The sequence below is a fragment of the Chrysemys picta genome, chromosome 14, assembly GCF_011386835.1.
Source record: "Chrysemys picta bellii isolate R12L10 chromosome 14, ASM1138683v2, whole genome shotgun sequence".
Lineage (NCBI taxonomy): Eukaryota > Metazoa > Chordata > Testudines > Emydidae > Chrysemys > Chrysemys picta.
The window spans coordinates 6,065,928-6,078,542 of record NC_088804.1 but is presented as its reverse complement, the minus strand read 5'-3'; the positions used below and the strand labels follow the sequence as shown (position 1 = coordinate 6,078,542).

Here is a 12,615-nt window from a genome sequence, read left to right as displayed (position 1 = left end):
TAAAGTTTGACTACATTTATTTCAGAAGCATTTTGGCTGTAGAGCAGTGTTATTAATCTTTCTCTGGATCCATCTATGCCTCCTCCTCATAAGACTCCTATCGGATAGCCAGGCAGATCTTTCTTGCTTTTTGTCTCTCTTTACCCTCCAAGTCCATTGCTATCTTTGGTGAAGTCCATAGCAGCTCCGAAGTCAGATATTCAGCTAGAGGAGGATAGTAGGGTTACCATACGTCCGGATTTTCCCGGACATGTCCGGCTTTTGGGGGTTCAAATCCCCGTCCGGGGGGAAATCCCCAAAAGCCGGGCATGTCCGGGAAAATCGGGAGGGAGGGATGGAGGGCTCGGCCGGGGCCTCTTTGGCCGGGGCCGGTGCGGTGCCGGGCCGGGGTCGCGGGGCCGGGGGCATGGTGCCGGGCCGGGTGCGGGGCCGGGCGGGGAGCCGGGGGCGCGGTGCCGGGAGCCGGGCGGTGCGCCGGGCCGCGGTAGCGGGAGGGTGCGCCGGGCCGCGGGCCAGTCCGGGGTAGCGGGGGGGGGTGCGCCGGGCTGCGGGGCCGGGCGGGGAGCCGGGCCGGGCCGCGGGGCCGGGCGGGGAGCCGGGTCGCGGGGCCGGGCGGGGAGCCGGGGGCGCGGGGCCGGGCCGGGAGCCGGGCGGTGCGCCGGGCCGCGGTAGCGGGGGGGGTGCGCCGGGCCGCGGGGCCGCGGGCCGGTCCGGGGTAGCGGGGGGGGGGGGTGCGCTGGGCCGCGGTGCCGGGCGGGGAGCCGGGCCGGGGCCAGCGGGGGGGTGCGCCGGGCCGCGGGGCCGGGTGGGGAGCCGGGGGTGCGGGGCCGGGCGGCGAGCCGGGCCGCGGTAGCGGGGGGGGGCGCCGGGCTACGGGGCCGCGGGCCGGTCCGGGGTAGCGGTGGGGGGGGGGTGCGCTGGGCCGCGGTGCCGGGCAGGGAGCCGGGCCGGGGCCAGCGGGGGGGGTGCGCCGGGCCGCGGGGCCGGGCGGGGAGCCGGGCGGGGGCCAGCGGGGGGGGTGCGCCGGGCCGCGGGGCCGGGCGGGGAGCCGGTCCGGGGTAGCAGGGGGGTGCGCGGGGCCGCGGGCCGGTCCGGGGTAGCGGGGGGGTGCGCGGGGCCGCGGAGCCGGTCGGGGATAGGGGGGGGTGCGCCGGGCCGCCGGGGGCCGGCAGTGCTGGGCGGGCCGGGGGTGGTCGGCCGGGGCCGGCACCCCAGGGCCCAAGCCGACCCAGGCTGGAGCCGCGGGGGGCCAGCCTGGGCCGCGCCTCCTCCCCCCACACTCCCCCTTACCTGCTTCAGGCTTCCCGCGAATTAAATGTTCGCGGGAAGCAGGGGAGGGGGCGGAGACTTTGGGGAGGGGGCAGAGTTGGGGCGGGGCCGGGGGCGGGGCTGGGGGCAGGGCCGGGGGCCCCGTGGAGTGTCCTCCATTTGGAGGCACAAAATATGGTAACCCTAGAGGATAGAGCAAGAATTAAGAGACTTGATTCATCCCAGTTGATGCCTCTTTAGCCCAGGTTTCCACACTTCTTTTTTCCTCCTGCTACAGGCATGTTCCCAGATCCCAGCTACTGGAAAGAATGGTAATCCTGCGCTCTAGGGCTTTATTATATTCCACCACAGGAGGTTCTGAATCACCCACCATATGGAGATGGACTTTGATACTGGTTGTGATGGGTGTTCACCCCACACTTGCCCCAAAGGGGTTAACGGAGGCCAGATGGACCAATTAACCTGTTAGGCTACAAGCTGGGAGAATTAAGGCTTAGAGGAAAGCCCTAATTAGAGGAAGCTCATGTATGCAGGAACAGGTGGGGCTTCTATAAAGCCAGGGAGCTGATAACAGAAAAGGGCCGCAGGGACGTAGTCTGCAGTCATTCCCTAGGAGAAGGGAGGTGTGTTTGGAGGCTACAGAACTAGGGAGCCTACAGTTACTCCCTGGGAGGAGAGAGTTGAGAGGCTGGCAAACCCAGAGAGGAGCGGAGAGCCAGAAGGTAAGAAAGGGGCTCAGGGAAAGGCAGTAAGGTCCAGGAGGGAACAGACCTTGTCTGCTGACTAGAGGGTCCCTGAGCTGGAACTCAGAGTAGAAAGCGGGCCGGGTTCCTCTGCCAGTCACTGGGGAAGTGGCACCCTGGGGCAGTGAATGGGAAGACTGCCTGAAACTGCAAGTGAAGAAGAGACTTTGATACCCTGGAAGGGGGAACCACACACAGTGACCTGGCCGAAGGGACAAGTCACGAAGAAGGAGCATCCTGAGTTCCAGCTAGTGAGAGAGAGAGAGAGCGAGCGGCACCAGAGTGTACAGCAAGTAGCAGAAGGGGGCCTCGGACCTGAAAAGAGCTGATTCCCCAGAGCGGCCAGGAGGAGCTGCCCCTAGTGATGAGTGGACCCCATGACACTGATTTGTCACTGGACGAACATGTGAGTGTGGCTTCTGCATTTTCCCCTTCAGAGGATGCTTTGCGGTATCTTGATCTGGTGGCTTGCATGGCATCCACACTGAACCTACCTCCTGTGCAGGAAGCCTCACATCCAGGGTTTGATATTCTTGGGGCTCCTGTCCCTTCTTGGGATCTTCATTTGGTTTGATCTATGCTTATGAAGCCACCTTTTGAAACCTTGGCAGAGACTCCATTTTTATTGTTGCTATAACATCAGCCAGAAGGGTGAGCGAGTTGCATGCCCTAGTGACTGCTCCATCATTTACAAGATTTCATAAGGACAAGGTGGTTCTTAGACCTGATCCCAGGTTTGTGCCAAAACTAGTGTCTGATTTTTCATATGAATCAGATAATTAATTTACCAGTATTTTCCCCCCAAATCACATACTAATATATGTTACATACTTTGGATGCTGGAAGGGTTCTAGGAGATTATTTAAAGAGAGCTACAAGATTTTGGAAGTTCATCTAGGTTGGTTGTTTCTTATGCTGAGAATCCTGTGGGTCGTGGTGTATCTGTGCAGTCTATTTACAGATGGGTTGGATAATGTATCACTGAATGTTACAGGTTGGTGACAGTTCCTGGGCCTACTGTTGTAAGATATTATTCAGCTCTTGCTTACCTTAAACATGGCCCTACTGGGGAAGTCTGTACGACTGACTTGGAAGTCGGTCAATTACCGAACATAATGCTTTGGATTTGGCTTCAAAAGCAGATGCCAGATTAGGTAGAGTCGTGTGTGAGTCTTTATTTCATTACGACTCTGCTTCCTCTTTCTGAGTTTTTCAGCCCTGCTGGTCAAACTACCCATAAGTGGGAATATGCAGACCCACACGAAGAAGAGGTGGTTACTTGCTTGTAACTGGAATTCTTTCTTCCGCCACCTTTCCCCTCTTTCTCAGAGTCCTGTTATGATTTGTATGGGTTAGCGGGAAAGGAACTGAGGGGGTAGAGCGCACTTTCTCAGAACTTTTGGAAACCCTGAAGTGAGGAGTAGGAGGAGGTGCACATGTGCTCTAATGGGTAATCGTTGGAGAAGGTTCTACCACTAGACTGCGCCAGGCAGCGCGTTACCATTACTGTGACTATGCAGTCCTCCCAGAGAACTCTGGTTACAAGTAAGTATTCTTCATTTATGTAGTGCTGCCTGTTGGTTGTACAGGCATGCGTCTTTCAGTGTCACATATTTTCAATTTGGTGGATGATTGCTGAGGTGCTCCGCAGAAGATGGGATTTGAGTAAACTGAAAAAGCCTCTATGAGTTGTATGCTTCTGAGTTTCAGATGCAGGGCATTACAGCAAGCCCAGAGCACACAATTACTAGTCTTGTGCTAGCCTGAATTGAGATAAAAAGAACAGGAGTACTTGTGGCACCTTAGAGACTAACACATTTATTTGAGCATAAGCTTTCGTGGGCTAGAACCCACTTCATGGTATGCATAGAATGGAACCTATAGTAAGGATATATATATATATACACATACAGAGAACATGAAAAGGTGGGAGTTGCCTTACCAACTCTAAGAGGCTAATTAATTAAGATGAGCAATTATCAGCAGGAGAAAAAAAGTTTTGTAGTGATAATCAAGATGGCCCATTTCAGACAGTTGACAAGAGGTGTGAGGATACTTAACATGGGGAAATAGATTCAATCTGTGTAATGACTCAGCCGTTCCCAGTCTCTATTCAAGCCTAAATTGGTAGTATCTAGTTTGCATATTTCAGCAGTTTCTCTTGGAGTCTGGTTTTGAAGCTTTTTTGTTGCAAGATTGCCACCTGTAAGTCTGTTACTGAGTGACCGGAGGGGTTGAAGTGTTCTCCTTCTGGTTTTTGAATGTTATGATTCCTGATGTCAGATTTGTGTCCATTTATTCTTTTGCGTAGAGACTGTCCGGTTTGGCCAATGTACCTTTTCATGTTCTCTGTATGTATATATATCTCCTTACTATATGTTCCATTCTATGTATCCAATGAAGTGGGCTGTAGCCCACGAAAGCTTATGCTCAAATAAATGTGTTAGTCTCTAAGGTGCCACAAGGACTCCTGTTCTTTTCGTGGATACAGACTAACACGGCTGCGACTCTGAAACCTGAATTGAGATAGGGTCAACAGATGTCAGGCTGTAGTGAGAACATTTTGCAAGTCTCTGCTTGCAATGAGCTACTCCTGGGGAAAGGACTGAAAGAGCTACAGCTGTTTTCAAAGGCACCTGGTGGAGTTGGGGAGGGTGGAGCAGGTCCTGCCTGGGGTTCACCTGATCTCAGTTCAATTTCTGTCTTAGCTGAAAGCTTACGGCATGCTCCTGCACATGTCACACAATGAACCCTGTGCCTTGTACAAAGGGGGTGCTAGCACTGCCTACCTCCTAGGGGTGGTGTAAAGGTAAAATGTATTAATGATTGCAAAGTGCTCCGGTACTATGGTGAGGAGGCCCATATGATTACCTCAATAGCTAGGACTCTCTAGGCTCCTTTGACCCTCCCAAGCTAACTCTGTTTGGGCTTGGTTAAGCAATGACTAAGGGAGCACGTGAGAACCATCGCTAAGTATTTCCAGGATTTCAATACCAAGGAGGGAGAGAATATTTGTGGGTTTGTACCTTTGGTTTGTAAGCTCTTTGGTGCAGGGGCTGCCATCTGTCATTTATAATATGGTTGTTCTGTGCCTCACACCAGACTGGTAAACTCTAGGTGCTACTGCAGTATAAATGTTTAATAATAATTCATTAATAATAAAGGGGTACAACTAGGAGTAAGGGGGTGAAAATGCTGTGCCCCTCATTTTCTGTTAACAGACATGCTAATCCTATTAGAAGTTTTACAGGTTATATTGTCTGAAAATCCACATATTTTTTTATCCCCAGAAACAACCGTCAATGACCAAACCAACATGGTAACCAAAGAAGTTAATAATGTAGGATTCATCCTTAAAGTCGAACATCCTCCAGTTGTAGGCAGTGATGGCTCTTGCACTTGGCATGAAGAGAGTGTTGTTTACAGTGCTGGCATCAAACCGGCTAATGCGAACAGTCAACCAGTGGCTAGAGGTACAGTAACATTGAAAAGAACTGGAAAGCTGGCTGCTTATTTAGCGTTTCGATGGTGCCACAAGGCTTTTTGGGTGAAAACAAATGCCTCTGATACCTTTTCCTGGTCTATAGTATGAGGAGCTAAGTGCCAAACTTCTTGGTAGCACTTTTATAACTATTCTTGTTTGGTGTTTGCGCTGGCGCGAAGGCCAACAAGTTTATATCATTAGTAGAGGGAAGACAAGACGAGATGACAGTGGATATATCATAAATATCCTAAATCCCTAACAAACTATAGCTGTGTGTAGTCACAGTTGGTTAGAATCAATCAGTCCTAGCACTTACAGTACACCCCGAGTTGTAACTGACTGTTCCCCAAAGGGCAAGTGTGACGGGTTCCCTGCGGGGTGCCACCTGGAACTGGGGTACCACTGAGCCCTCTCACTTACCAGCCTGGGCTCCCTCTCACACCGTGCTGCTGTGACAAGCTGTAGACCACTTCTGGTCCTATGCTCCCACCAGCATTTACACAGGCAGGGACGCACCCAGCTGTAGTTACATGCACGCTCCAACCAGCTACTGCATGAACCAGCAATAGAGAGGCTACAGCCAAGATAACACCCAGTTCACAGGCACACCCCCCCCCCGCTGAGTATAAACCCAATTTTATACCGTGTCGCACTGCACAGGGATCTGTACAATGCAAGCTCGTAAATGGGTCGCCTTTCCCTCAATATGTTAACCAAGCTGAGATTTCCCCCCAGACACTTCACTGAAAGGCACGCCGGTTTCGAGAAAGCAAAAAACAAGTTTATTAACTACAAAGGATAGATTTTAAGTGATTATAAGTGATAGCAAACAGATCAAAGCAGGTTACCTAGAAATAAACAAAATTGCAAACTAAGCCTAAGAGACTAGAACGACTGGATCTGAATGAGCAATTTCTCACCCTGGCTGATGATACAAGCAGTTCACCAGGTTTCCATAGACAGGCGAGAAATCCTTTTAGCCCGGGACCAGCACTTCCCCCAGTTCAGTCTTTGTTCCTCAGGGGTTTCCAGGAGTTCTCTTGTGTGGAGAGTGAGGCCACTAGATGATGTCACTCCCCACCTTATATAGCATTAACATATGGCGGGAACCCTTTGTTACAAAACCAGTTCCCAGCCCAGTTTGTGGAAAGATACAGGTGCCCAGAATGATCAGTACCACGTGGTCTGGTCACATGCCCTCGCTGAGACATAGCAGCCATAACTTACAGGCCGGCTGAAACCGTTACAGGAAGACGAAGCTTTTCCACAGCCCATGGTCTTCGCTGATGAGCCATCAGCGCCGTCTGGCTTCATCATTGCTGTACCTGAAAGGCTGGCTGGGGGTGTGGCCAGAGGAAGCACATTTGAAATACAGAGCCACAGTCAATCTCCATAACTTCAAATACAAAAATGACACATATTCAGCAACGCATACCTTTTCCAATGACACCTTCCATGACCCATCTTGTACAAACGGCAGCATCATTATGCCATAATCATATCATACTAATATTACTGTGACGAATATGGGGTGTAGCGAGAGCTCCCACGCCCTGCTCCTGCAGTACAAGCTACAGGCCAATTTATAGCTTGAGTCCCCACTGTTAGTGCCTGGCAACTAATAAGCCAATCCCTAATCTCTTCACCTGTCAGTGAGTTTTGGGGACTACTGGGTAAGGTGCTGTCCAGATTGCAGCTGCAATGCGCTCGTTGTGCCTTGCGAGAAGTCCAGCGGGGCCAGCTCTGGGGCCAGGGCTACAAACATGCACACACGTGTCCCTGAGCGAACTCGCCAGGTATGTGTACACCCACCCAGCTGCTTTCCTTGCCGGGTCCCTGCAGCTAAATTGCTGTAGCCGCTGTTGTACTAGCCCAACTCCGTAGCAGTCTGAGTTAAATGGATGGTCTGACAATTCAGTACCGAGTGGAAAACTTTTGTTAGAGACGTTCTGCTGTGGCAGAGGCTTTACTGCTTGAAACGTACTGAAGCTGTTTGCTAGCTAATCACGGTGGCCTTTTCACGCTCCCCAACACTTCAGCAGGCAAAGCTGGAAATCACAGACTCACAGAATCTCAGGGTTGGACGGGACCTCAGGAGCTCATCTAGTCCCACCCCCTGTTCAAAGCGCAAATATTTTTAGCAATCAAAACAAGCCAGGGTAGAATCCTGACATCCTTGCTCAGTTTTTACTTGGCAACGCTCCCATTGCCCCTGGATCGGCACATGGAGTGGTACAGGATTCTGTTGCACCCAGGACAATGCAGGCAGGTGATCAGTGGCCGGCTAAATGAAAAGGGCTGGCGCTGGCACGCCGAAATAGGGTGGCTAATTCTGTATGTTGTGTTTGACACTCTCCTTGTAGATGTCGTTTTCCTAAGTTTTGCTTTGGCACGGGAAGAGATATTTTATGCCAGGAAGTGCCACTGTTTTCTGACTGACATCATCCTGAATTCCATCAGGCAGAAGGATGCCAGAGAGATCACAGCCAAAGTTGTGAGGCTTGTGCACAGGCTTTGGGTAGGTATGATTTCCTAACCGTGCTGAAGCTAGGCCAGGTACTGAGGTGCCTAGTGCGTCTTTCTGTGCCTACAGCCGCCACTGAGGTGCCACTGACATTTAATCAAAGGTGCCTAAGTCCCCATGGCACCTACGTTTCTGCCCGGCAGCTTTGCAAAGCTGCCTAAGGAGTGATGCTGCTCCCGCAGCTAACGCGCGGCTCAGAGTCTAGCTCCAGTCACAGCCCCAGAGGTGCCGAAGCAGGCATCTCAATCTAGGAGGGGAACGCTTATCTTGCCACTGGGGCGCGATCCCATAGGCTTGCGTTAAGCACACCGGCCACCTCCCCGGCCCCCATCAGGCCCCCAAGAGGTGGCAGGAGCAGCAGAGTGCCTGCATAAAAGGTAGCCAGAGGCACAGGGAAAGGTGGGGGAGTGTCAGAGCGTTATCAAGCATGAGTAGGAGAGAGAGATTCGGCTGCTAGGACTTGGGCTACTTAACTGGCTGAGCTGGCTTAGCTGCTTAACTCCAGGAGGGGGGTCCCGGCTGTGAGTCACGAGCTGGAGGAAGAAAATCCCGCCTTGGGCTTGTGGAGCAAAGGCGAAGAGTAGAGACCCACTGTCCAAGGCAGCACGCTCCCCTGGGCCAGAGGAGAGAGGAGATGCAAGGTATCACAAAGGCACATTTCCCAGTGGAAGCAGTGAGTGCAGAAGCTCAAACTGCCGGCACGAGACAGAGCATCTGGGGCTAGATCCACAAAGGGACCTCGGCACCTAACTGCCACTTAGGCCGCCGAGTCCACCATTCCTGAGAGCCTCAAAACTCCCGCTGAGATGCTGCCTAACCCCGTAAGCACCTAAGTTACTGCTGGCTAAGGCCCCCAGGTGGCTACATGTCAAACCATGTGCATGCACAAAGCCACTGCTGTCCTACCACCACCAAACTGCTCAGCACCCTAGTGCACCCCTAACCCCTGGCTGGATTCTCAACCTGGGCGGCCCCCACCCCCAGCTCACTGGTGGGGCTTCAGCAGGTGGGCGTGTTTTGAGCATGCATAGGCTGCACGAAAGCCTGCTGGGGACAAGCACATTGGGACTTTGGGGGCAGCTGTTGTCCCAGTGCAATGGTTAGGGCATGCAGCTATGATTGGTTTTCATCTTCCTGCTCTGGCTGCGTTAGAGCAGTGACTGGCAGCCACATGCCCTGCCTCCCAGACGCATGCTGTGCACATGGCGCTCTCCTAGTGAAGCCATTCCACTTTGTATAACTAACTAATCAGTGGGTGGGCCAGAGTGAGGGTGACTGTAGCCTGGTGGGCACGTGGCTGGAGTGTGGGAGACTAGTCAAGTCCTAGCTCCAATGTAGGGCTTTGAACATGGGCTTCTCCATGTCTGCTGAGTGCCCGGCTCTCTGGGCTACTGGCTGCAATGGGGGGTGTGGTGGGTGCGGGGCTCTGGGTTTGTCGCTGCCCTGGCCCCCCACTCCAGGAGCAGGCTGGGCTATGAATCCTGGGGAGGGAGGTGCCCAACTACCCTCAAGGGGCAGAGGGGTTCGGATTCCTGCTCTGGGTGCTGGCTTCGGGAATTGCTTGCGTAGGGTATGTTTAACACTGCAACTAAGCACCTGACTTGGGCTCGCGGGGCTGGTTACTTGCGGTGTAGCCCTTCAGGCTCGGGCTGGAGCTTGGGGGGTAGGCCCCTGCAAGGTGGGATGGTCCCAGAGCTGGGGCTGGACCCCAGCCCCAAAGTCTACACCCCAATTAAACAGCCCCTTAGCCCGAGTCAGCTGGCCAGGGCCAGCCGCGGATGGCTAATTGCAGTGTAGACACCTCACGCCCCGTGTGCATTATAGGGAGTGTGGGAATGACATTGCATGGCAAGGAGACGAAGGCTCTCTGTGGCTCGAGCCCTAGGCTACCACACCTTGCTGTTCAAGGCCAGGCCCTGGGGAGCGGCGGGGGCTTAGCACCCCACCTCTAGACCTGCGGGTTTGCTGTGGGCTGGCCAGGGGTCTATGGCGGGATACGTCATCATGGGTAAATCTGTTCTCTTCCCTGTTTGTTTCTTAAATCACTGCGTGCCCCATGTCAGCGAGGGCTGGGGTGAGCAAAGCATGAATACCTGCCCCCACCACTTTCCTGCAGAGACCCGGGAGGCTGGGTGGTTCTGGGAGCTGGGTTGGAAGCAGCGCCTTTGCAATGGCCAGTTTTAAAAAAGTGTTTCCCGTCAGCCTGTGGAGGCCGAGTTGCTTCTCACACGTCAGATCTAAGAATGTAGCAGATCTGCCACTCTGGGAGCAATGCGTTTTCTCTCCCCCTCCTGTGCACATCGGTAGTACTGGGGGCCACCAGGGCTGGAGGCAGGTCTGCACGTGACTAAGCCTGAGGCTCGTTGGCAGGACCAGGCGAGAGTCCTGCTGAGACAAGCTTCTTTTACATTAGACCCAACAGATCCCACCAAAGGAGTTTGTTGCTGATGTCCTGAACACAAAACCTTTTAACGATGACAGACACGTTCATGAAAAGCTACTTAGATGGGTGGAAGTAAGTATAGAGCATTCAAAAGCCTTGTGTTATTACAGAAGACAGACTATGCTGAACAAATTTACCAGCTTTGATATTAGTTTGTGGTTTCCTTGTGGGATGGTTGAACTAGGAGCTGGTTGGCAGCATATACTGATAAAAGTTGTACCGATGTTAATATTATGAGTTTAAAATCATACCAATCTGTCAGATGGCTTCAGTTAAAGCAGAAGCCATTCAGGGAATCATTTTCTCCACCTATAAAATGGACATAATGATACTTACCTTCTCTAGAGCTCACTAGGCCTCAGTTGGAGTATTGAGGAGCATCTGAAGAAGTGAGGTTCTTACCCACGGAAGCTTATGCTCCCAATACTTCTGTTAGTCTTAAAGGTGCCACAGGACCCTCTGTTGCTTTTTATTGAGGAGCAGTTCAGGAAAGATGTGGACAAATTGGAGAAAGTCCAGAGAAGAGCAACAAAAATGATTAAAGGTCTAGAAAACATGACCTGTGAGGGAAGGATTGGAAGAATTGGGTTTGTTTAGTCTGGAGAAGAGAGGGCCGAGAGGGCACATGATAAGAGTTTTCAAGTACATAAAAGGTTGTTATAAGGAGGGAGAAAAATTGTTCTTCTTAACCTCTGAGGACAGGCCAGGAAGCAATGGGCTTAAATTGCAGCAAGGGAGGTTTAGGTTGGCCATTATAAAATACAGTCTAACTGTCAGGGTGGTTAAGCACTGGGATAAATTGCCTAGGGAGGTTGTGGAATCTCCGTCATTGGAGGTTTTTAAGAGCAGGTTAGACAATCACCTGTCAGGAATGGTCTAGATTAGTCCTGCATAATGAGTGCAGGAGACTGGACTAGATGACCTTGCAAGGTCCCCTCCAGGCCTACAATTCTATGACTCTGTTAAGCGCTATGCTGTTTCACTGCTCTGTATTCTGACTGATGAGTAACGGTTGGATTATTCCTTTCAGTTTACACTGCCATTTGCATGGAAGTACAGCCACTGCATTGATTTACTGCTAACGAAAGGGTATTCCAAATCCATATCCTATTTTGGCTTGGGAAAATGAGTTACAGGAGCTTTAATAAAGTTTGACCTAAACGTTTCTCACTGTGAAATGTCTGTCCTTGCGTCTGACAGCTCAGCTGGTAAATCAGACATTACCTATGTGGAAGGTTATACAGGTCCCAGCTAAAAAGCCTTTCTAAGGTGAATTAAGGATGAGAGAACTAGTAACTTAAGCATTAGAAAAACCTTACACAAAACTTTTAGTTCATGCAAACCAACCAACTAAACCCCCAAAGAAGCAGGAAATTCAGAATTAGGTTAAATGTACCAGAAACAAAACCAGTTGAAAAAGAAGACAAGTGCACGGTCAGGCCTCTGAACACCTGTAACTGTCCCAGGAGAGACGCCAGCCTCTCAGCTTTCCTTGTGTGGGTGGAACAGACCAGAAGTGATCACAGCCTGTTGGTTTTCTTCTGTGTGTGTCTCTCTCTCACGCCCCCTCCCCCATACTGACTGCTGCTTGGCACCACGCTCCCCTTGCCCACAACGCATGGTAACAATGGCAGATACTGTCACAAACGTGCTCTACTGTAACGACCTGCTTCGTATGTGGAACTAGACGACCTCTGGCGACACAAGTGATTGACAGGCACATGGAGTGGCTGAGGAGCCCTGGGGGCTCTAGGGAACAGATGAGGCCAATAAACAACTTCAAATGCCTCCACTGACCAGATCTGTGACCTGACTCCATTTGGGCCAAATAGCGTTTGAAGAATTTTCTAACCACGCAGCAGCTTGTTTGCTTAACGTCAGGCTTTAGGGGGGAATGCAATCGCCAGAGAGACGGCCCTAATGACAGGATGCAGTGTTTGTTAGGAAGCGGACAGGCCTTCTCCAAATGAAAGCAGAAGGTTTTTCCCAGCAGTCATTTGATAGCCTATTTTTAGCTCTTTGGAGCAGCCTTCCCATTCTGACAGTATGTCAAAACAAGAACTTAGAAATGCGCATTTAAGCAACGCCGGTCCTGTGCATTAGAGCACACCTAGCTTAGCCAGGTAAACGGACTCACCCCGTCCTGCTATGG

At 52.0% G+C, this 12,615-nt stretch overlaps 1 protein-coding gene across 2 annotated transcripts in view; it reads left to right on the top strand.

Annotated features, from left to right (window-relative positions):
* The window catches only part of KCTD19 (potassium channel tetramerization domain containing 19), a 62,237-nt gene extending 50,608 nt beyond the window's left edge, over positions 1–11,629 (top strand). For both annotated transcript variants that reach the window (XM_065566773.1, XM_065566772.1), the window contains 4 exons: positions 5,303–5,485; positions 7,860–8,014; positions 10,434–10,535; positions 11,494–11,629. In XM_065566773.1, coding sequence (XP_065422845.1) covers positions 5,303–5,485; positions 7,860–8,014; positions 10,434–10,535; positions 11,494–11,592 — 539 coding nt within the window. In that variant the 3' untranslated portion in view covers positions 11,593–11,629. The remainder of the gene's footprint in view (positions 1–5,302; positions 5,486–7,859; positions 8,015–10,433; positions 10,536–11,493) is intronic.
* The last annotated feature ends 986 nt before the right edge of the window (positions 11,630–12,615 follow it).